The following is a 23,823-nucleotide window of genomic DNA, read 5'->3' as shown; positions in this document are numbered from 1 at the left end:
TTAGCATAGCTTCCCCAGTATATTATATAAGTTATGCATACAAATAGCCAGTTCAACCCTAACAATATCTTAATGTTTTAAATATTTTTATAAATAGATTCCGCTCTTCTGATATGCGAGCCGGCTCGAAAGACCCATCACTAGTGGTTTCAGCCACTGGTAGCTTGTGGGTGCTTCATATGCGCTACACTCAATTATGATTGCATGTCTACTTATATTAACTATATAATTATTAATATACACCTACTGTATGATAGCTAGCAAATTAATTAGCCTGCCTAGCTAGAACTTCTAAAGAAGGAACATTTTTTATTTCTACATTTTCCAAAAACGGACCAAACAAAAACAAATTACTTTTACGATACGTGTTTGTAGCATAATTTGTAACTTATTTACATTTGTTTTTACTTACACTTGTATGTTGACTTCTCCATATTGACTTTGAGGTTTTAAGTTTTGGCGGCGTTTCAGGTCCCGAAGTGAACATAATTGTACACATAATTACTCGCAAACTCCATTAAAAACTAGGCCTAAGGGGCTTACGTTGCAAACTTCCCTTGCTTAGCTAATCATTTGGACCGACGACAAATATTGCAGCGGGGATTCCCCCAAAGCATTAGGCCGAGGGTGGGTGGACAAGGGTGTCTTTTATGAGTTTGAAACAGCCAAGCTAGCAAGCGCACACATCTTCAAGAAATGTACCTTCGTAGTTGGAAAGCGCGCAGTACGACAGTACTGTACTTGTGTTTTCGCCACTGTGTTGCCTACAGTACGTTAAATTCCGAAGGACTTCAAGTTGTTGATCAACTAAAATGACTTGTGGTTGTCATCGTGAAGAATACCGGATCTTTGGGAAACATTGATATTCCTGTAGCCTACTTTGTTTCCCCTCCAAACCTATCGGCAGGCCTATGTGGATGTGAGATATCTGACGCACATTTAAAACATCAAACGCACAGGTTACCTAATGGTAGGACACTTTCCATTACTTGTTTTAGGGGGGCATTTGTTCGAATTAACAGTAGAAATGGTTTCTACACTGCATAGTCTATCTCTACAGTGAACACATTTTTATTGGACAGCCATGGATTCTCATACATAGTTTAGCCTAAAACTCCCTTTTTCCCAGGGAGTTTTTCCTAGCCACCGTGCTTCTTTCACATGCATTGCTTGCTGTTTGGGGGTTTTAGGCTGGGTTTCTGTACAGCACTTTGAGATATCAGCTGATGTACGAAGGGCTATATAAATACATTTGATTTAATAATTATACATATGGATATTTAACAATAGATACATATATATTACAGTTCCATATAATTATGTGAGCCTAATCTTAGACAAAATGTCTTAAGCACCTGCTCTTCTATACAATGTGAGGTGATTATTGCCCCTATACCCAGCCCCCTGGTTGAAAGTGAGGTAGCTAGGGGTCCCCAGCCCATTGGTTTAAAGTGAGGTAGCTAGGGGTCCCCAGCCCATTGGTTGAAAGTGAGGTAGCTAGGGGTCCCCAGCCCATTGGTTTAAAGTGAGGTACCTTGGGGTCCCCAGCCCCCTGGTTTGGGTCCCCAGCCCCCTGGTTGAAAGTGAGGTACCTTTGGTCCCCAGCCCCCTGGTTTGGTCCCCAGCCCCCTGGTTTGGTCCCCAGCCCCCTGGTTGAAAGTGAGGTACCTTTGGTCCCCAGCCCCCTGGTTTGGTTCCCAGCCCCCTGGTTGGGGTCCCCAGCCCCCTGGTTGAAAGTGAGGTACCTAGGGGTCCCCAGCCCCCTGGTTGAAAGTGAGGTACCTTGGGGTCCCCAGCCCCCTGGTTTGGTCCCCAGCCCCCTGGTTGAAAGTGAGGTACCTTGTGGTCCCCAGCCCCCTGGTTGAAAGTGAGGTACCTTGGGGTCCCCAGCCCCCTGGTTGAAAGTTGCTGCACTATTCAAGAGGTCTATTCATAGGCCTGTATTTATTACACACTTGATAGATATTTTCAACTGACAACATATTATTACCATGTGCTGAGATTGTAAATTAACAATATGTATTTATTGTATAAATATCAAACATAATGATCATGTTGGTTTTCATTATATTGGTTTTGCGACAGGAGATGGATTTCCAAAGGCTGCTATTGCAGGTGGAACAAGCCCTGAGCAGTGAAGAAGTACAAGCACTTGCATTTCTTTGCAAAGATCTGCTTGAGAAAGACTGTAGCTCAGTGCCCACAGCAAGTAAACTCTTCTCTCTTCTGACGGACCAAGAACTGTTAACCCCCGATCAGCCTTACTTGCTCGCTGATCTACTATGCACCATCCAGCGCCACAGCTTGATGCGAGAGCTTGGTCTCAACAACCAGCTTCCAACAACCAGTAGCCTCATCTCTCCTTATAGGTGAATATATAGGCCAGAGGTAGAAAAAGTACTTAATTGTCACACTTGAGTAAAATTAAAGATACCTTAATAAGTAAAAGTAATCCAGTAAAATACTACTTGAGTAAAAGTCTAAAATTATCTGGTTTTAAATGTACTTAAGTACAGTGGTGGGAAAAGTACTCAATCGTCATACTTGAGTAAAAGTAAATGCTACATATCAAATTCCTTATATTAAGCAAAGCAGACGGCACAATTTACTTATTTTTATTTATTTTTGACAGCCAGGGGGACAATCAAACATAATTTACAAACTAAGCATTTGTGTTTAGTGAGTCCACCAGATCAGAGGCAGTAGAGATGACCAGGGATGTTCTCTTGATAAGTGTGTGAATTGGACCATTTTCCTGTACTGCTAATTATTGAAATTGTAACGAATACGTTTGGGTGTCAGGGAAAATGTATGGCATAAAAAGTACATTCTTTTTTTTAGGAATGTAGTGAAGTAAAAGTAAAAGTTGTCAGAAATATAAATAGTAAAGTACAGATACCCCCCAAAATGACTTAAGTAGTACTTTAAAGTATTTTTTACTATAGTACTTTACACCACTGTATTGGCCTAATTTACGACATCTGAATGCATACAACAGCTTTCCCCACAAATGAATATCGATAAGTAGAACTTGCCATTTATAACACGAATATAAACACTCATGTTGTTGTCTTACTGTTTCCCACATACAGAATACTGTACTGTAATATGATGTTTTCTGAAAAGGGTATGAGTCATTGTATTCCACCATCTGCAGAAAGCTGCTGTATGACTTGTCAGAGAACACCACTGAAGACGAGTTGAGAGAGATTAAGTTCCTATTGATTAACACACTCCCTCGTAGGATCCTGGAGGACAACGTGGTGAGTATGTCAAAACAGTCAGAAATTCAACATGTGTTGTCCAGAATAGGGAATAACTTTTATATTATTTAGTGAAATATGAGTAGAAAGAATGCTTAATCTTGATGGACCAACTGATGTTACACATTTTGCTCTATTTAAGACTACCTTGCAAGTATTCCTGGAAATGGAGAAAGTGGATATTTTGAGCGTCATAAAACTAAACATTGTTGAAAGTATGTTTGGAAGTGTCTGCCCCATGTTGAAAACAAGAATCAACCAGTTTAAGACACAGCAGGGTAAGTGTTTCAGTTTCTGTGGGTGACTAACAAATTCATTTCCCTAGTAAAGTACTGACTGGCTGAACAATCCTATTCATTGCCTGTCAATGATTTAGCACAGTAGTATGACTCAGATGTGTTATGCAATACTATATTCAATCAGGGCCAGTAACCCAAAAAACAGGGGTGGGATTGTTAAGACCAAGGTCTTCTTCTGCATGTCTTCCAGAAAACCAGGTAACAGAGAATGATTTATTTCTTACATTATCTTGATATCCGCTAGTCCTTATGGACATTTCTCAGTTTCCATCTTGATTATCATCACAGAATGTCATGACTATTATTTTCCATCAGGCTGTCGCCATGCTTCCAAGGAGACATGTGTCATGTGGACCATCAGGTAGGAACTATGACTACAGTAGATGTCAAATCTTCTTCAATATGTTATAAAACCTTTTATTTTTTTATTTTATTTTTCATTTAAACTTTTATTTAATTTGCTAAAACGTGTCCATTTATATTCCTGTTTGTCTTAGTCGAACAACGTGGACATTCTGACACGATGTTCTTTCCCTCTTCGTACTTCTCTTCAGCTTCACAGCCTTCAACTGAGGTCAGTGTCTAATGTTCAGCTTCACAGCCTTCAACTGAGGTCAGTGTCTAATGTTCAGCTTCACAGCCTTCAACTGAGGTCAGTGTCTAATGTTCAGCTTCACAGCCTTCAACTGAGGTCAGTGTCTAATGTTCAGCTTCACAGCCTTCAACTGAGGTCAGTGTCTAATGTTCAGCTTCACAGCCTTCAACTGAGGTCAGTGTCTAATGTTCAGCTTCACAGCCTTCAACTGAGGTCAGTGTCTAATGTTCAGGTTCACAGCCTTCAACTGAGGTCAGTGTCTAATGTTCAGGTTCACAGCCTTCAACTGAGGTCAGTGTCTAATGTTCAGGTTCACAGCCTTCAACTGAGGTCAGTGTCTAATGTTCAGGTTCACAGCCTTCAACTGAGGTCAGTGTCTAATGTTCAGGTTCACAGCCTTCAACTGAGGTCAGTGACTAATGTTCAGCTTCACAGCCTTCAACTGAGGTCAGTGTCTAATGTTCAGCTTCACAGCCTTCAACTGAGGTCAGTGTCTAATGTTCAGGTTGACAGCCTTCAACTGAGGTCAGTGTCTAATGTTCAGGTTCACAGCCTTCAACTGAGGTCAGTGTCTAATGTTCAGCTTCACAGCCTTCAACTGAGGTCAGTGTCTAATGTTCAGGTTCACAGCCTTCAACTGAGGTCAGTGTCTAATGTTCAGCTTCACAGCCTTCAACTGAGGTCAGTGTCTAATGTTCAGCTTCACAGCCTTCAACTGAGGTCAGTGTCTAATGTTCAGCTTCACAGCCTTCAACTGAGGTCAGTGTCTAATGTTCAGGTTCACAGCCTTCAACTGAGGTCAGTGTCTAATGTTCAGGTTCACAGCCTTCAACTGAGGTCAGTGTCTAATGTTCAGCTTCACAGCCTTCAACTGAGGTCAGTGTCTAATGTTCAGCTTCACAGCCTTCAACTGAGGTCAGTGTCTAATGTTCAGCTTCACAGCCTTCAACTGAGGTCAGTGTCTAATGTTCAGGTTCACAGCCTTCAACTGAGGTCAGTGTCTAATGTTCAGTCCAGGTTTTGAGACACACTTATTTATGCTGCATTGGACCTACCGGAACACACCACGTTACATCAGAGGCTACGGCCATCCCTCATGTCTGTGTAGTCACTAATTATTCCCTCTACTTCCTTCCACAGGTGTCCACTCTGAATCCAGCTGACACCTCTCTGGGTGAGTCCCACACTGAACAAGGTGTGGCTCAGCACATTTTCTCTGTATTGGAGTACAGTACAGAACTCACAAAACCTTTGTTGTGTCATCTTGGTCTGCTCACACACCAGATGTTCGGAGGGTCTCAGATACAGCGGAAGCAGTACTTTCACATAGGCTGGCTCTCCTAAGTACCAGTGGGGACAACAATGCTGCTCTCAGCCAAGGTCAGTTCATATCATTTAGAATGCCAATCTATACTGAAAAAATATATAAATGCAACATGTAAAGTGTTGGTTTCATGAACTAAAATAAAAGATCCCAGAAATGTTCCATAGACACAAAAAGCTTATTTCTCTCAAATTTTGTGCAGAAATTTGTTGACATCCCTGTTCGTGAGCATTTCTCCTTTGCCAAAATAATCCATCCACCTGGCAGGTGTAGCATATCAAGAAGCTGATTAAACAGCAAGTACAGGTGCACCTTGTGTTGGGGACAATAAAAGGACACTCTAAAATGTGCAGTTTGTCACACAACACAATGCCACAGATGTCTCAAGTTTTTAGGGAGTGTGCAATTGGCATGCTGACTGCAGGAATGTTCCCCAGAGCTGTTGCCAGGGAACTGAATGTTCATTTCTCTACCATAAGCCGCCTCTAACGCCATCTTAGAGAATTTAGCAGTACGTTCAACCAGCCTCACAACCGCAGACCATGTGTAACCATGCCAGCCCAGAACCTCCACATCCGGCTTCTTCACCTGCGGGATCATCTGAGACCAACCTTCCGGACAGCTGATGAAATGGAGGAGTATTTCTGCCTTTAATGAAGCCATTTTGTGGGGGAAAACGCATTCTCTTTGGGTGGGTTTGGCTCCTGGCTGTGCCCCTGCCCAATCATGTGAAATCCATAGTTTAGGGCCTAATAAATGTATTTCAATTGACTTATATGAACTGTAACTCAGTAAAATCGTTTAAATTGTTGCATTTTTGCATTTCATATTTTTGTTCAGCATACAAAAGGAGCCTGTAGACTGTCCTCTCTCCTACTCTCTCTGTTGGCTCATCGGCATCACTGTTAACTGTTAGCCATATCATTGATTCATTCTTACCTGATCCATGTCTTCTCTCCCATAGAGAATCACCATGTTTCATCCATACCCTCATGTGGACACAATAAGAACTTTGACCCTGCAAATCGTCAGACAGGAAACACCACAAAAGAGGTCTCTCTGATACTGACCTTTTTTAAATGAGCATTGACAAAGTCTTGTCAGTCCATGCTTTTACTGAAAACTGACTGGGTATTGTATAGATTATTTGAGGTACAGTAGCAGTTTTGGGGATTATGGATGATGCTGTCCTTAACTGGATTTATGAATTATTTATGCATGTTTTCTTTCTGTAGGACGTGGGAGAATATGCTATGACAGGAAGAAAGAGAGGTTACTGTCTGATAATTAACAACTACAACTTCAGAAATTCTCCAAAACTCCTAAGCAATAGAGAGGGAACACAGGTTGATGAAAGTAAGATATTTACAGTTGAAGTCAGAAGTTTACATACACTTAGGTTGGAGTCATTAAAACTCGTTTTTCAACCACTCCACAAATGTCTTGTTAACAAACTATAGTTTTGGCAAGTCGGTTAGGACATCTACTTTGTGCATGACACAAGTCATTTTTCTAACAATTGTTTACGGACAGATTATTTCACTTATAATTCACTGTATCACAATTCCAGTGGGTCAGAAGTTTACATACGCTAAGTTGACTGTGCCTTTAAACAGCTTGGAAAATTCCAGAAAATTATGTAATGGCTAATTGACATCATTTGAGTCAATTGGAGGTATACCTGTGGATGTATTTCAAGGCCTAACTTCAAACTCAGTGCCTCTTTGCTTGACATCATGCAAAAATCAAAATAAATCAGCCAAGACCTCACAAAAATAATTGTAGACCTCCACAAGTCTGGTTCATCCTTAAGAGCAATTTCCAAACGCCTGAAGGTACCACGTTCATCTGTACAAACAATAGTACGCAAGTATAAACACCATGGGACCATGCAGCCGTCATACCGCTCAGGAAGGAGACGCGTTCTGTCTCCTAGAGATGAACGTACTTTGGTGCGAAAGGTGAAAATCAATCCCAGAACAACAGCAAAGGACCTTGTGAAGATGCTGGAGGAAACAGGTACAAAGTATCTATATCCACAGTAAAACGAGTCCTATATCGACATAACCTGAAAGGCCGCTCAGCAAGGAAGAAGCCACTACTCCAAAACCGCCATAAAAAAGCCAGACTACGGTTTGCAACTGCAAATGGGGACAAAGATCGTACTTTTTGGAGAAATGTCCTCTGGTCTGATGAAACAAAAATTGAACTGTTTGGCCATAATGACCATCGTTATGTTTGGAGGAAAAAGGGGGAGGCTTGCAAGCCAAAGAACACCATCCCAACCGTGAAGCACGGGGGTGGCAGCATCATGTTGTGGGGGTGCTTTGCTGCAGGAGGGACTGGTGCACTTCACAAAATAGATGGCATCCTGAGGAGGAAAATGATGTGGATATATTGAAGCAACATCTCAAGACATCAGTCAGGAAGTTAAAGCTTGGTCGCAAATGTGTCTTCCAAATGGACAATGACCCCGAGCATACTTCCAAAGTTGTGGCAAAATGGCTTAAGGACAACAAAGTCAAGGTATTGGAGTGGCCATCGCAAAGCCCTGACCTCAATCCCTTAGAAAATTTGTGAGCAGAACTGAAAAAGCGTGTGCGAGCAAGGAGGCCTACAAACCTGACTCAGTTACACCAGCTCTGTCAGGAGGAATGGGCCAAAATTCACCCAACTTATTGTGGGAAGCTTGTGGAAGGCTACCCAACACGTTTAACCCAAGTTAAACAATTTAAAGGCAATGCCACCAAATACTAATTGAGTGCATGTACACTTCTGACCCACTTGGAATGTGATGAAAGAAATAAAAGCTGAAATAAATCATTCTCTCTACTATTATTCTGACATTTCACATTCTTGAAATAAAGTGGTCCTAACTGACCTAAGACAGGGAATTTTTACTAGGATTAAATGTCAGAAATTGTGAAAAACTGAGTTTGAATGTATTTGGCTTAGGTGTATGTAGACGTCCTACTTCAACTGTACATGTTATTCTTGAAATAGTGAAATACTTTTAAGTCGTTTGCTTTTGTAGAACCAGGCCTAAATCACAATCCCCATGTACCTCTATGTGTTTGTGTCTCAGGGAGTTTGGTGAGTGTGTTTGAGTGGCTGGGCTTTGAGACGCAGATTGAGCCAGACTGCAGCCGGGAGCAGTTACTGTCTCTAGTTGCGGAGCTCTGCAGCCGTGACCACAGCCAGATGGACTGCCTGGTGTGCTGCGTTCTGAGCCACGGGCTGGAGGGAGGTGTTTATGGGGTAGACGGGCTGAAGGTCAGAGTCAGGGAGCTCACAGAGCCCTTCTCTGGACTGGAGTGCAGCTCACTGAGGGGAAAGCCCAAGCTGTTCTTTATCCAGGCCTGTCAGGGCATCAAGGAACAACAGCCAGTGTTCATCCAGTCTGATTGCCCAGGCGCTGATGGCTCTACTACCACCAGCTCTATCTGCACTGATGCAGTGGTACCCAGAGACTCCATTCCCTCTGATGCCGACTTCCTTCTGGGCATGGCCACTGTCCCTCACTTTGCCTCTTTCAGAGACATGAGTAAGGGCACTTGGTTCATCCAGTCGTTGTGCCAGAACCTCATCAACATGGTTCCCAGGTTAGTGCCAGAACCTCATCAACATGGCTCCCAGGTTAGTGACAGAACCTCATCAACATGCCTCCCAGGTTAGTGACAGAACCTCATCAACATGGCTCCCAGGTTAGTGACAGAACCTCATCAACATGGCTCCCAGGTTAGTGCCGGAACCTCATCAACATGGTTCCCAGGTTAGTGCCAGAACCTCATCAACATGGCTCCCAGGTTAGTTCCGGAACCTCATCAACATGGTTCCCAGGTTAGTGCCGGAACCTCATCAACATGGCTCCCAGGTTAGTGACAGAACCTCATCAACATGGCTCCCAGGTTAGTGACAGAACCTCATCAACATGGTTCCCCAGGTTAGTGCCAGAACCTCAACAACATGGCTCCCAGGTTAGTGCCAGAACCTCATCATCATGGCTCCCAGGTTAGTGCCAGAACCTCATCAACATGGTTCCCAGGTTAGTGCCAGAACCTGATCAACATGGTTCCCAGGTTAGTGCCAGAACCTCATCAACATGGTTCCCAGGTTTGTGCCGGAACCTGATCAACATGGCTCCCAGGTTAGTGCCGGAACCTCATCAACATGGTTCCCAGGTTAGTGCCGGAACCTCATCAACATGGCTCCCAGGTTAGTGCCGGAACCTCAACAACATGGTTCCCAGGTTAGTGCCGGAACCTCATCAACATGGCTCCCAGGTTAGTGCCGGAACCTCAACAACATGGTTCCCAGGTTAGTGCCGGAACCTCATCAACATGGCTCCCAGGTTAGTTCCAGAACCTCAACAACATGGCTCCCAGGTTAGTGCCGGAACCTCATCAACATGGCTCCCAGGTTAGTGACAGAACCTCATCAACATGGTTCCCAGGTTTGTGCCGGAACCTGATCAACATGGTTCCCAGGTTAGTGCCAGAACCTCATCAACATGGTTCCCAGGTTTGTGCCGGAACCTGATAAACATGGTTCCCAGGTCAGTGCCGGAACCTCATCAACATGGTTCCCAGGTCAGTGCCAGAACCTCATCAACATGGTTCCCAGGTTAGTGCTCAGATGTGCTTGGTTTCTTTATATTGTGTCATTCTGACATCCTCTTTGAAAACATCCATAAACACTGGACTATGACATACAGATGTCAGCGTATGGTTGGTAAATTATTATCAGATTGAATTTCCTCTCATTGTTCTTTCTCTGTCCAGTGGGTATGACTTGCTGTCCATCCTGACCAAGGTGAACGATGATGTCAGCAATAGGAGTGATAACCATGGCACCAGGAAGCAGATGCCCCAGCCTGCATACTCACTCAGGAAGAGGCTGGTCTTTCCCATCCCAAAAGACCCTCCTCCCAGACTACACCTCCCAGACTACACCTCCCAGACTACGTGAGCCACAAATATTGGCTTGAGAGCACTAGAGCAGAGGGGTTTAAATCTGGTCCTTATACTTTCCCACCAAATCAGGGACTGATTCAGACACTACATGTGTAGACTCACCAACAATATATACACCCTCTGGGATCACTCAGGTAGAAGGTGCAGGTTTACAGTTTTTTTTTTATATATCTCGCTCTGTTTTATTTACAGTACCAGTCAAAGGTTTGGACACACCAACTCATTCCAGGGTTTTTCTTTATTTTTACTGTTTTCTACATTGTAGAATAATAGTGAAGACATCAAAACTATTAAAATAACATATATGGAATCATGTAGTAGCCAAAAATGTGTTATACAAATCAAAATATATGTTATATTTGAGATTCTTCAAAGTAGCCACCCTTTTCCTTGATGACAGCTTTGCACACACTTGGCATTCTCTCAACCAGCTTCATGAGGTTGTCACTTGGAATGCATTAAAATTAACAGGTGTGCCTTGTTAAAAGTTAATTTGTGAAATGTCTTTCCTTATTAATGCGTTTGAGCCAATCAGTTGTGTTGTGACAAGGTAGGGGTGGTATACAGAAGATGGCCCTATTTGGTAAAAGACCAAGTCCATATTATGGCAAGAACAGCTCAAATAAGCAAAGAGAAACGTCAGTCCATTACTTTAAGACATGAATGTCAGTCAATATGGAACATTTCAAGAACTTTTAAAGTTTCTTCAAGTGCAGTCGCAAAAACCATTAAGCGCTATGATGAAACTGGGTTTCATGAGGACCGCCACAGGAAAGGAAGACCCAGAGGTACTTCTACTGCAGAGGATAAGTTCCTTAGAGTTACCTGCACCTCAGATTGCAGCCCAAATAAATGCTTCACAGAGTTCAAGTAACAGACACATCTCAACATCAACTGTTCAGAGGAGACTGTGAATCAGGCCTTCATGGTTGATTGCTGCAAAGAAACCACTACTAAAGAAACACGAGCAATGGACATTAGACCGGTGGAAATCTGTCCTTTGGTCTGATGAGTCCAAATTTAAAATGTTTGGTTTTATTTAGAATTCAAGGCACACTTAACCAGCATGGCTACCACAGCATTCTGCAGTGATACGCCATCCCATCTGGTTTGTGCTTAGTGGGACTATCATTTGTTTTTCAACAGGACAATGACCCAAAATAATTCCAGGTGAAGCTGGTTGAGAGAATGCCAAGAGTGTGCAAAGCTGTCATCAAGGCAAAGGGTGGCTACTTTGAAGAATATAAAATATATTTTGATTTGTTTAACACTTTTTTGGTTACTATATTATTCCATATATGTTATTTCATAGTTTTGATGTCTTTACTGTCTTTCTATAATGTAGAAAACAGTAAAAATAAAGAAAAACCCTTGAATGAGCAGGTGTGTCCAAACTTTTGACTGGTACTGTATATATCTAGATTGTGACTTGCTACTTGTTCTTGTACTGAGGCTTAATGTGATTTTTCACCTTTGTGGTGCAGATGGCAACAGAAGGGGCCATTAGAACATTAGGAGAGTTTTAAACCATGTTTCACAATCAGAAAAACAGGTTGCTCATCTAATTTTCAGGCAAGGAGAAGGAGAAATGGTAATTCTGCATAATCTGACTGGCATGTCAAAACATGGCCCTGCTGTCAGAGTGGCAAGTCAAGACAAAATAACACACACAGTAGTCATTGCTCTACTCGGCTCTGCTATCAATTTAGGTAGTCTTGTTTGTGCAAAGTTTAAATCTCACAGAGACGTGTAAATATTGAGGAGCTGTTTAATTTAACATGACCTTTTTGGAATGTTGGAGCTGGGGTTAAATCCTACACAGAGCAATATTTTCACAAACCCTGGAAAATATGTTTGTTATCTCTCCTTTTATATTCTTTGCAGCCTACTGGTTACTACATGATTCCATATATGTTATTTCATAGTTTTGATGTCTTCACTATTATTCTACAATGTAGAAAATAGTAAAAATAAAGAAAAACCCTTGAATGAGTAGGTGTGTCCAAACCTTTGACAGGTACTGTATACAAAATGGAATTCGGTAGAAATATATCCAAAGAACTGTAAATAGAAAATTGTAGGACATTTTTTTAATGCGGCAATATGAAACCTTTTGGCCAAATTCACATTACATTTGAGTTATAGATCTGTCATTCTCATTGAAAGCAAGTCTATGAAGCAGTAGATCAGTTCTATGTGGATTATTTCTATGCTTTAAAAAAAATGTTTACATCGGTTTTGTACACCAGTTTCAAACACCTGAAAATACAATATTTTTGGTTATGGAAAATATAATTCACAGCGGTTTAGATGGTACAATGATTCTCTACACTATACTTGGTGTTTTTTGTCCCAAACTGAAATTAGGCAAACTATTAGAATTTTAGCAACCAGGAAATGGTAGAGTGATTTCTGCATATTGCATCTTTTAAAAGGTATTTTTAAATGTTGTAAAGGAGAAGCAATAACAAGTGAACTGAAGAGCACTTATTACGCAACTTGTTTACCATTTTTTTTTCTTCTTCTATATTATAAAATTCTTATCCCCTTGTACGTTGACTTCCTAAATCAATAAATGCAATTTTCATTCAATGTTGATAAGTTTGTTGCGGTTACGACACATCGGTGTAATCCTTGGCACAACACGGCATGTCATACAACACATTTAACACAAATTCTTTGACATATCAAGAATAAAACAAAGTGACGTTCAAACATTTATTGGTGCGGTCATGAGTTGCACTATGGCTCTCTTGCTTCTTGTGTGAAATGCGTCTTGGCCCAAGCCGGTGTGCATTTTTCTCAAAGTCAGACATATGACAGGTCTGTCACAAGAAGAAGATTGCTCAAACCTGCTAGTGATGGCTGAGACTCCAGGTTTGAGCGGAGACTCCAATGACACTTGCTCTGCATGAAGAGGATATATAGAATAGCAGTATCGTAACAACTATGTCCAGTTCCTGTCGTGTCTGGTGAAGAGTTGCTCTCAACAAACTGAAGGTTACATCCTCTATCAGATCTTCAGCTAGTACCTAGAAAACCCCACACACTCAGTAACTTCAGAGGTAAACTATCCTATTGTCCAAACCACCTATAAGTCAAATTCAGGTTAACAAATGGTAGCAAGAACACTCCTCTGACCTGGATCTCCTCAAACCTGGCGAGGAGGTCTTCCATTTCTATATCAAAGGCCTTTCTTTGGTTATTAACCTTTTCCTGCATCTTGTTCAACTGCTCACATGCTGTCAGGGCTGAGAAACATACATTTTTTTAATTAAATGTCAACACTAAAACTCAGGAACTGTATAATAACTATACTTTCCCAACTGTGAATAACCTCAATAGTTTAATAGTTGAATAACCTTACAATGCATCATGGGATCCCTCTCCTGCTCCTTTTTTCTAGCTGTTCTCTACGCAACACCTCAAAGCTACTGTCCCAGAGCAGTAGGGGGAAAAAACATGTTTTTATTACAACAATAATTCAAACTTTCTTTGCAGTACATTTCACAGACAAAATGTGAAACACCAAGTTCTGACTGGTGCTATGTGCCAACAGGTGCGAAAGCTAATTCACCTTGTACGTGCGGAACGAGCTGTGGAGGAAGTCCTAATCCTTCTCCAGCACGGATGGGAGGGTTTGAAGGGTGAGACTGGTCAGTTTGAAGTATTAGTTAGGATGTCACCAGCTGTTTCTTGTTTCATACCACGTCTGTCCTCTGCACAGCCCTTCTCCCCCTCCAGAGCCTTGGTGTGGAGGGTCACCAAAGAACTGATTTCAGATCTGAGGGGCTGCATCAGCTGCCTATTTTCAGAGGGAAGTGGGCACTAGGAATCACCTCGATGTCAAAGGACCTTATTCCAATTTGACAGTCCCACATAAAAGTGATCTACAACAATGTAATAACAAAGTCGTCCAGGTAATGCTATCCATTTGTTTTGACCATTTGTAGTGTAACCTAGATGTGCTGTAAAACAAATACACACTACTTCCCTTCCATCCAAAGTACACCTCTGCTAGCAGTGGGGCATAAAGTATCTAGTCCATCTCCAGTAGCTTGTTGATGCTGCCTGACTCAGCTCTGCCTCGTCCAACAGCTGTGAAACAGAGACATGATGACCTAAGAAAGAAACAGAGGTTCCCGTCACCTGACCATGTTGGAGAAACTATCTAGGTATGGCACCGCACGACAGCTGTGCTGGTGGGGCCACCATTCATCCATCAGGAGGGCAGTCAGCTTCCCCACATGCCCCCATCTGCTCCGGCATGTCCTGCAAAACCCCCTGCCTAGAGAACACAAAGGCATGTATAAGCCAATCATGTTGGCTCCCGAGTGGCTCAGTGGTCTAAAGCACTACATCTCAGTCACTACAGACTTTGGTTTGATTCCAGGCTGTATCATAACCGGCTGTGATTGGGAGTCCCATAGGGCGGCGCGCAATTGGTCCAGCGTCTTCCGTCTTTTGGCCGGGGTAGGCCGTCATTGTTAATAAGAATTTGTTCTTAACTGACTTGCCTAGTTAAATAAAGGTTACATAAAATGTATAGGCCAAGAACAGATTTTATGCACGGAATGTTACTACCCACGTAAACTACCCATTTTAACCATATCAATGGTATTTGAATGAGTTTTGTGCTATGAGTGATATACTGACCAGGGCAAGGGAAATTAAAAACTCTCACATGTCCATAGTTTGGGAAACCCAGTTGCCTGCAATGACACCCAAAATGTAAGGAGTACGTTTGTGTGTCAGGGAAAATGTATGGAGTATAAGTATATTTTATCACTAGGAATGTAGTGAAGTAAAAGTAGTCAAAAATATAAATAGTAAGGTAAAGATACCCCCAAAAAACGACTTAAGTAGTACTTTAAAGTATTTTTACTTAAGTACTTTACACTACTGATTAAAACAATGATACTGTAGGAATAAAGCCGCAATGTCTTTCTAGAAAACGTAATGTCGTGCTCCTCATTACAACCAGTAGATGACAGTATTAACCTATTATCTGACCTACAACTGCGGAAGAAAAATATCTATTTGACCTGGTGAACCGGGTGTTGTTGATCAAGTTGTCAATTGACGAAATCGGCAATTCCCTCAGCTAAATTCGCCGGTTTCTGCAACAGACAAATACATTTAGACAATATACCATTAGCGTGACGCAACATTAACGTCCCGGTAGCAGACTTGCAGTTTTCCGATTTTGCTTACAATATAAAAGTCTGCGGTAAAACGCTATTTGTATGTATAGTCATAGTCAATTATCTTACAAAAAACTAAATCAGGGAAAAAAATAAACTAAAGATAATTACTACTTTATACAAGATAAAGAATATTCTAAAGTGGATCACATTGAGAAATTACTATGTATTTAATATGTCATTGTATGTTAAGTACCTGACTGGTGCTAAATTTAAAAGTGTTTCTTGGTTCTCACAGATCCTATCACGGTTTTAGTTCAATTCCAGTTTGCTCGAGATGTATTCCTGAATGATTATATGGCCTAGTGCATGATGTAGGCAACTCCTGGTCCTGAAGTGCCACGGGCACTTACTGTTTCTGATTTAACTGACCTGGAAGACCAGGTGTATTGAGTTTAATCACTGAACTGATCAATTAGCTCAGTTGGTCAGGTGTTTCACGTAGTTGGAACAAAATCCTTCAGTACCTCTGCAGCACTCCAGGAACAGGATTGGCTCCCCCTGGCCTAGTGGTTTACAGCCTCGTGTATCTTATCTTAGTAACACCCTCTAGTGTATCTTATCTTAGTAACACCCTCTAGTGTATCTTATCTTAGTAACACCCTCTAGTGTATCTTATCTTAGTAACAGCCTCTAGTGTATCTTATCTTAGTAACAGCCTCGGGTATCTTATCTTAGTAACACCCTCTAGTGTATCTTATCTTAGTCACACCCTCTAGTGTATCTTATCTTAGTCACACCCTCTAGTGTATCTTATCTTAGTAACACCCTCTAGTGTATCTTATCTTAGTAACACCCTCTAGTGTATCTTATCTAAGTAACACCCTCTAGTGTATCTTATCTTAGTCACACCCTCTAGTGTATCTTATCTTAGTAACACCCTCTAGTGTATCTTATCTTAGTAACAGCCTCGGGTATCTTATCTTAGTAACACCCTCTTGTGGTTTACAGCCTCGTGTATCTTATCCCAGTGTTTTCCTAAATCGGTCTTCTGTTCTACCTGATAATCAATTGTACACACCTGGTGTCCCTTGGTCTAAATCAGTCCCTCAACCAATGGTATTAGTTTGGGGACAGGTCGAAAGTCAAAACATTCCTGGACATTTAGCTACCTTGCTGTTGCTAGATAATTTGTCTTGGGACATCAACATTGGGTTGTTATTTTACCTGAAATACATATGGTCCTTTTTTCAAATAATGAAGTAATTGATGGAAGCCACAATCTATCTGCAAATTAAAGCTTATATATCCCCTAAATGTAAAAAAAATAACTAAATAATAATGAACTCATCAAGTTTTGATTATTTGAATCAGTTGTGTAGTGCTAGGCCAAAAAACTAAACATGCACCCTTTGGGGTCCACAGGACCAAGTTTGGAAAACACTGCCTAAGTTCCAGATCAACTAGCCCATGTCAGCTAACATTTTTTAGCTAGGTTTTTTTATCCCATAGATTTTGTTGTAATGTTTGAGTCACCCAAATATCACATGAATAAACAGACATGGCAAAATGTATAGAATTTCAAGAAAATTTGCTTTAAAATGGGAAACTTTTCTCTGCACCCCATGACGAAATGTGTAGAATTGCAGGAAATAAGCTAACTATAAGCTACATTTTATAAAAATGCAAGGTAGAGTAAAGCTTCTAAGTAATTTGATCCTAGCCATGTCCATTTTCACAAGCAAAGTCTGTGGGACATTTCTTACATAAAAGCCTGAATGTTGAGAGCTTTTTTGAATTCTTAAGATATGTTACATGTTCTGCTCTGTTGATCGGAACCAACAAGGTATTGGCCGATGCTTTCTGCAGAAATGTCCCTCATTTCTACTATCAATTGTTTTGTAGTCTGGCCATGCTTATTTCCCTCATTAAAAAGCAAATCAATTTATAACATTTTTGACATGCGTTTTTCTGGATTTTTTAGTTGTTATTCTGTCTCTCACTGTTCAAATAAACCTACCATTAAAATTATAGCCTGATAATTTCTTTGTCAGTGGGCAAACGTATAAAATCAGCAGGGGATCTAATACGTTTTTCCCTCACTGTATACAGTGATTTGCATTCATTCAATCAATCAATCAATGTATACAGTGATTTGCATTCATTCAATCAATCAATCAATCAAATGTATTTATAAAGCCCTTCGTACATCAGCTGATGTCACAAAGTGCTGTACAGAAACCCAGCCTAAACCCCCAAACAGCAAGCAGTGGAGTTGTAGAAGCACGGAATTGTGCTTCTACATTGTGGCCAATGGAATGGGTTGAGTAAAAGGCCCTGCAACACTTCGTATAATTCAGAGCCACATGAAATGACACCATATATACATTATACAGACCCTATTGAGTATTCACAACAACACTTTTACTTTGCACCTAGAATAGTTTTTACTCTTTAAATTAATATACAGTGATTTGCATTGGGGGAATTTATTTGACCTTTGAAGCATGTTTTAAAACCCACTTTTAATTAAAATGTCACTGAAATATTAACAAATATTAATCATTGTTAATGTTCGGACAATTATTTTTCATATATCATGAATAAATACAAGTTATTGACACTTTTCTGCTATTACGTGGGGAACTTTTATTTTGAAAATTTCTGATATTCCGTGACCCGGAAGTACTTTGTTAGGGTTGTCGATGAGATTTTGATCAATATACCCAACAGCTTTATTAATAAGTAGATATTGTTAGCCATGTCTCAAGACGGATTTCAACCTACACTTATAAGGACCACGCACAATAACAATACGAGGTCTGTCATGCTACTAGCTAGATACATCCATGTGATGCTCGACGTTAGCTAGTACGCTAACCCTAGATAGATACCTGGTATAATTGTTAATAACAATGCCATACTGTGCTTCTCGCAACGTGTACTGTCATTGGTTGCCAAATAATACAACAAACACAGCTATACCATTTAATCTAATGCAGTGACACTAATGACTGTTCATCATGGCTTTTACGCAGCTCGAGTATTCAACAACCACAGGCACCGTGTCCTGGTAAAACACCCATACAAGTTCTACATGAATATGGAACAAAAATTGGTAACCTTCCCGTGTACGTGATGGAAAAGGCCGAAGGGGAGGCGCACCAACCCAGCTTCATCTTCAACGTTACAATAGGAGATATGTCCTGCACAGGTGAGTGAGTCATCTTGCAACGTAGATCGCTAGCCATGTACGTTACACTACTTACAGTAGCTAGAGGATTAGGTCGGCTTGTATGAACAAGATGGGCTTCACCGTTATATTGTCTGCCTCATTTTCAATACTTTGCATAATGTCATTCCGTTGTTGTATCCCAGGTCAAGGAGCCAGTAAAAAAGCTGCCAAACATCAGGCCGCTGAGTCTGCCCTGAACCTTCTGGAAATAGACCCTGGAACACCGTGAGTTTAACATGGACTATATCTGACATGAGCATTTATGAAACCATTATGGCCACAAGTAACATTCACTTTTTACGTCTGATTTCCCCTACTGCAGCCTTCACATAAAGAAGGAGAGTAACGGCAACCCAGCGAAGCCTAACGACCAACCCAACTCAGTGGGCAAACTGCAGGTGATTTTGTTATTGCTCTGTTTGTAAGACAATAGGGCTGTGCACTGTTGTGTTGTCATCGAGTCCCTTCAGGGTAACGGATGAAAAATAGTCCACATGATTATGAATAGATTGCTTGTTTTCACATCTTTGCTAATATGGATTCCTCCCCAAAGGAGCTGGCCCTGCAGCGGGGATGGCGCCTCCCTGAATACACTGTTTTCACAGAGGCAGGCCCACCTCACAAGAGAGAGTTCACTGTTACCTGCAGAATGGAGTCGCTCACAGAGACTGGTATGGTGATTCCACAGTTGTTCTTTATAAATGTTTTATCATTGCATTGAAATAACATATTAGAGTTGTGTTTTTTTTTGGGGGGGGGGGGGGGGGGGGATTGGTGGATTATTTAAACACATTCTACCTTCGGGAAGTGTTCAATTGAGTCATTCATAGTGCTGCTGTATGTCATACCACTGATAGCAACGGGAAATTCCAAGAAGGTGGCTAAAAAGGCAGGTGCTGAGAAGATGTTGGCAAAACTTCAAAATGTGTCTGGTTGTCCTGAGATCACATGGGTATGAAGAATATTTCTTCTATTTGGCCTCTTCACAAAGAATGATGAAACATATATTTAGGACATTTTGTCATCTAGAATGTATGTAATGTGTATTGTTTGACCAACTCATTCCAGATCCCAAAGCCCGGTGTCCGATTGGAGAACTTGCGTAACTCCTCAGCAGAGAAGATGTCTCTCCTAAGAAGGAACCCACTCAGTATTCCCAACACAGACTACATCCAGATGATGCTGGAGCTGTCCCAAGAGCAGGGCTTTGAAGTCACATACTTTGACATTGGTGAGTAGAGTTCATCTCTTCATTTTACTGAAATCAACTCATAGATGTGAATTTTTGTCTGTTTATAAGAATGGCTAAACAGGGACCTATTCCAGGTGTATTGTACAGTGTGTCTGTCGTTTGCTTGGCAGATGAGCTGACAGTGAACGGGCAGTACCAGTGCCTGGCAGAGCTGTCCACCTCACCCGTCACCGTATGCCACGGCACAGGCATCTCCTGCGGCAACGCACATAACGACGCCGCACACAACGCTCTCCAGTACATCAAGATCATGGCTTCCATCAAATGAGCGATCGTAGTAAACGGCACAGATGTTTTTTAAGGAAAAACATATTTAATCTCAACTGAAAGGTGTCGCTATCCTCCATCTACCCCAGTGTTCACGTTGTGTGGAATTGGTGAATATTGAAGGCAGTATCAATAGAAATCATGCCATTCAGACAAATCTACCTAGTTGATGTTTTTTTTTTTACAGTGACAGGAAACACAGTTCATCACCTGTGGTGTCTGTCAGCCATTTTTAAATTACTTTAAGAAAAAGTGTGAAAGCTAATCCTGTGGAGTTTATGTACTATGGAAAAACAAGGACAAGGGAATAGAATGGACACTAGTCTTGAAAGGCCTTGCTGCCAAAATGTTGACATGTGGAGAACAGTCTCCACCCTATCCCATTGTTGACATGTGGAGAACAGTCTCCACCCTATCCCATTGTTGACATGTGGAGAACAGTCTCCACCCTATCCCATTGTTGACATGTGGATAACAGTCTCCACCCTATCCCATTGTTGACATGTGGAGAACAGTCTCCATCCTATCCCATTGTTGACATGTGGAGAACAGTCTCCATCCTATCCCATTGTTGACATGTGGAGAACAGTCTCCACCCTATCCCATTGTTGACATGTGGAGAACAGTCTCCACCCTATCCCATTGTTGACATGTGGAGAACAGTCTCCACCCTATCCCATTGTTGACATGTGGAGAACAGTCTCCATCCTATCCCATTGTTGACATGTGGAGAACAGTCTCCACCCTATCCCATTGTTGACATGTGGAGAACAGTCTCCACCCTATCCCATTGTTGACATGTGGAGAACAGTCTCCACCCTATCCCATTGTTGACATGTGGAGAACAGTCTCCACCCTATCCCATTGTTGACATGTTGAGAACAGTCTCCACCCTATCCCATTGTCGTTGTTTTTCTATACATGCAATAGTGTATTGAATGATAAATGTAAAACTATTTGCACTGAACAAAATTAGTGAGAACTCGTTTTGCCTCGTTTACTCATAAGCCTATGATAAAGGAATTTATCAATGAATTTGATGAAACACTAACGTAAATCTGCCCCTCATTTTTCACATAGGGATATTTTCTAAATAATGAAGCAGATTTACAAAGGTCAGTTTGATAAATTAAGTAGGAACAAACTAAATATTCATTACACATTGGTATTTTGTTTGTACATTATATTTGGTTGATTTAATTGGTTATCATTCCTCTTTGCCAAGTCAAGATTCAATTACATTAGTGTGAAACACTTTTCCATAGTGTATATTAATGACATAGTCCATTATAACTTTTAGTTTGAGCTTTGGTTAACACCATTATATTCCAGTTTTGTTTTTATTGCATTTGATTCCGTCAAACAGGACTCGTGTTTTATGTAACTACCACATGTCTTAACAGAGAACAAGACCAACAGCAGGTTTAGTTTACTGAGTGGTGCAGCGGTCTAAGACACTGCATCTCAGTGCTAGAGGTGTCACTACAGACCCTGGTTCGATTCCAGGCTGTATCACAACCGGCCCAGCGTCGTCCGGGTTAGGCCATCATTGTAAATTAGAATGTGTTCTTAACTGACTTGCCTAGTTAAATAAAAATACAAATTTAATTAGAAAAAGTAACATTTGGCTTGTTTAGTTTGAATTGTGCTTACATCATATGAGATGATATAAATCTACGTCTAGACTGAAAATATGTATTTCTTTTTGTAAAATGTATATTTAAGTTAATGGTAGCAAGGTTGCATACTCGGAAACATGGGGACAACTCCTTAGACTTCAAGGCCGCCATTCAAGGCCGCCATTTTGTTGTCTTCTTCGCTCTACAAAGAGACAATAATTGGAATCTTGGCAGCTTTGATTTTGATGACTAAGAAGGTAGTCACCCTGTTGTGATTGGTGACGTCATGCTTCTCAGTCTACCTGCAATGTAGCCTAGTTATGTCATCTGTGTATGAAGTCATTTTGCTGTGTGTGTGTTTTGAAGGCTTTGAGTTTGTGCTGGTTGAAATGTTATGCTAATGACGGGATGATATTTGCTACCGGATTCCACCTTGTCCTGAGTTTCTGTCACAGAGCCTAGATTCGGTGGTTTAACCACATTTTGGTTTCCTTTATTAACAAGGTGTGTATTGTATGTAATGTTTTTGGTGGACTCATCCTAAACGTGTGCTGTGTACCTGACCACATTAATACACAACTATTACATGTGAAGTGGGACAGACATGTTAAATAAATCTACTTGACATTGATCTCATTCTAAATTTGTCCCCTTTTTTTAAACAATCATGAAAAATATAAATGTATTTAAAAAAACTTTTTTTTTTATCTCAGATTTGAACCACTGCTGTAGACTGACTATATAGACTAGCCTGATTTGTAGGAGTGTGAACACTATTTTGGTTTCTGTGACTAATAATACACAGTCTCTTGGTATGGGTCAACATGGCAGCAGCAGCACTGACGAAAAAACCCAAATAGCCCACAAAATATTGTTGCAATCCGGTGCAATAATTCCTTCACTTGTTTTTGAGTCACTGGCAACCCAGTCCATTACCGCTATCTACTGTGCAGGAGACTCAGTGTGATGATATTACAATAACTACTCTAGTAGGTACTTAACATGAAACTACTATACCAGGGCTTTTCAACTCTTACCCTACGAGGTCTGGAGCCTGCTGGTTTTCTGTTCTACCTTATTAATTGCACACACCTGATGTCCCAGGTCTAAATCAGTCCCTGATTAGAGGGTACCAATGGAAAAAAATGTAGTGGAACTGGCTTCGAGGTCCAGAGTTGAGTTTGAAGGTACTATACCAATCTCAGTAATGCTTGGCTGAAACTATTACACCAACTTCAGTAATGCTTGGCTGAAACTACTACACTAACCTCAGTAATGCTTGGCTGAAACTACTACCCTAACCTCAGTAATGCTTGGCTGAAACTACTACCCTAACCTCAGTAATGCTTGGCTGAAACTACTACACTAACCGCAGTAATGCTTGGCTGAAACTACTACACTAACCTCAGTAATGCTTGGCTGAAACTACTACACTAACTTCAGTAATGCTTGGCTGAAACTACTACACTAAGCTCAGTAATGCTTGGCTGAAACTACTACACTAACCTCAGTAATGCTTGGCTGAAACTACTACACTAACTTCAGTAATGCTTGGCTGAAACTACTACACTAACGTCAGTAATGCTTGGCTGAAACTACTACACTAACCTCAGTAATGCTTGGCTGAAACTACTACACCAACCTCAGTAATGCTTGGCTGAAACTACTACACTAACCTCAGTAATGCTTGGCTGAAACTACTACACTAACCTCAGTAATGCTTGGCTGAGTTTGGAGGATCAATACTCAAGGCAGCACAGTGTGTGACAGACTCCTCGGTTGTATTTATTTGTATTAGAACAAGCACTATGTAGCAGCAGTGTACAGTGGTCATGGAAAGATATGTACTTAG

The 23,823-nt window shown here is 41.1% G+C and overlaps 2 protein-coding genes across 6 annotated transcripts; both read left to right on the top strand.

Annotated features, from left to right (window-relative positions):
* The first annotated feature begins 515 nt into the window (after positions 1 to 515).
* On the top strand, positions 516 to 10,678 carry LOC115155490 (caspase-8). Of its 5 annotated transcripts, none has more exons than XR_003868091.1 (13): positions 516 to 970; positions 2,074 to 2,369; positions 3,158 to 3,263; positions 3,406 to 3,541; positions 3,687 to 3,760; positions 3,878 to 3,923; positions 4,060 to 4,136; positions 5,298 to 5,331; positions 5,442 to 5,537; positions 6,446 to 6,534; positions 6,717 to 6,837; positions 8,567 to 9,934; positions 10,263 to 10,351. XR_003868091.1 is itself a non-coding variant. In XM_029702131.1 (13 exons), the coding sequence occupies exons 1-13, from the start codon at positions 968 to 970 to the stop codon at positions 10,447 to 10,449; spliced, it is 1,725 nt and encodes a 574-aa protein (XP_029557991.1). In that variant the 5' UTR covers positions 527 to 967; the 3' UTR covers positions 10,450 to 10,678. The 5 variants fall into 5 exon arrangements, 3 of the variants coding, with proteins under 3 accessions (XP_029557991.1, XP_029557990.1, XP_029557989.1); XR_003868090.1 differs by having other exon boundaries at positions 8,567 to 10,104; positions 10,263 to 10,344; XM_029702131.1 differs by having other exon boundaries at positions 527 to 970; positions 4,117 to 4,136; positions 8,567 to 9,083; positions 10,263 to 10,678.
* A 7,581-nt stretch (positions 10,679 to 18,259) lies between these two features.
* On the top strand, positions 18,260 to 22,607 carry LOC115155489 (interferon-inducible double-stranded RNA-dependent protein kinase activator A homolog). Its single transcript, XM_029702128.1, has 8 exons — positions 18,260 to 18,418; positions 18,637 to 18,812; positions 18,977 to 19,058; positions 19,156 to 19,231; positions 19,387 to 19,504; positions 19,691 to 19,785; positions 19,902 to 20,064; positions 20,196 to 22,607. Exons 1-8 carry the CDS (start codon positions 18,360 to 18,362, stop codon positions 20,351 to 20,353), a joined length of 927 nt encoding a protein of 308 aa, XP_029557988.1. The 5' UTR covers positions 18,260 to 18,359; the 3' UTR covers positions 20,354 to 22,607.
* Positions 22,608 to 23,823: the final 1,216 nt, after the last annotated feature.

The sequence above is a fragment of the Salmo trutta genome, chromosome 20 (genome assembly GCF_901001165.1).
Source record: "Salmo trutta chromosome 20, fSalTru1.1, whole genome shotgun sequence".
Classification (NCBI taxonomy): Eukaryota; Metazoa; Chordata; class Actinopteri; order Salmoniformes; family Salmonidae; genus Salmo; species Salmo trutta.
This window is presented reverse-complemented; position numbering and strand designations above follow the sequence as displayed.

What these genes read in the sequence shown, in the direction of transcription:
- LOC115155490 (XM_029702129.1), top strand. An exon ending in AGCCTCATCTCTCCTTATAG is followed by an intron (nt 2,370 to 3,157) that starts GTGAATATATAG and finishes CACCATCTGCAG; the next exon opens with AAAGCTGCTGTATGACTTGT. An exon ending in CAATGCTGCTCTCAGCCAAG is followed by an intron (nt 5,538 to 6,445) that starts GTCAGTTCATAT and finishes TCTCTCCCATAG; the next exon opens with AGAATCACCATGTTTCATCC.
- LOC115155489 (XM_029702128.1), top strand. Translation starts at nt 18,360, where the DNA reads ATGTCTCAAGACGGATTTCAACCTACACTTATAAGGACCACGCACAAT. An exon ending in ACGCACAATAACAATACGAG is followed by an intron (nt 18,419 to 18,636) that starts GTCTGTCATGCT and finishes GCTTTTACGCAG; the next exon opens with CTCGAGTATTCAACAACCAC. An exon ending in AGGAGATATGTCCTGCACAG is followed by an intron (nt 18,813 to 18,976) that starts GTGAGTGAGTCA and finishes GTTGTATCCCAG; the next exon opens with GTCAAGGAGCCAGTAAAAAA.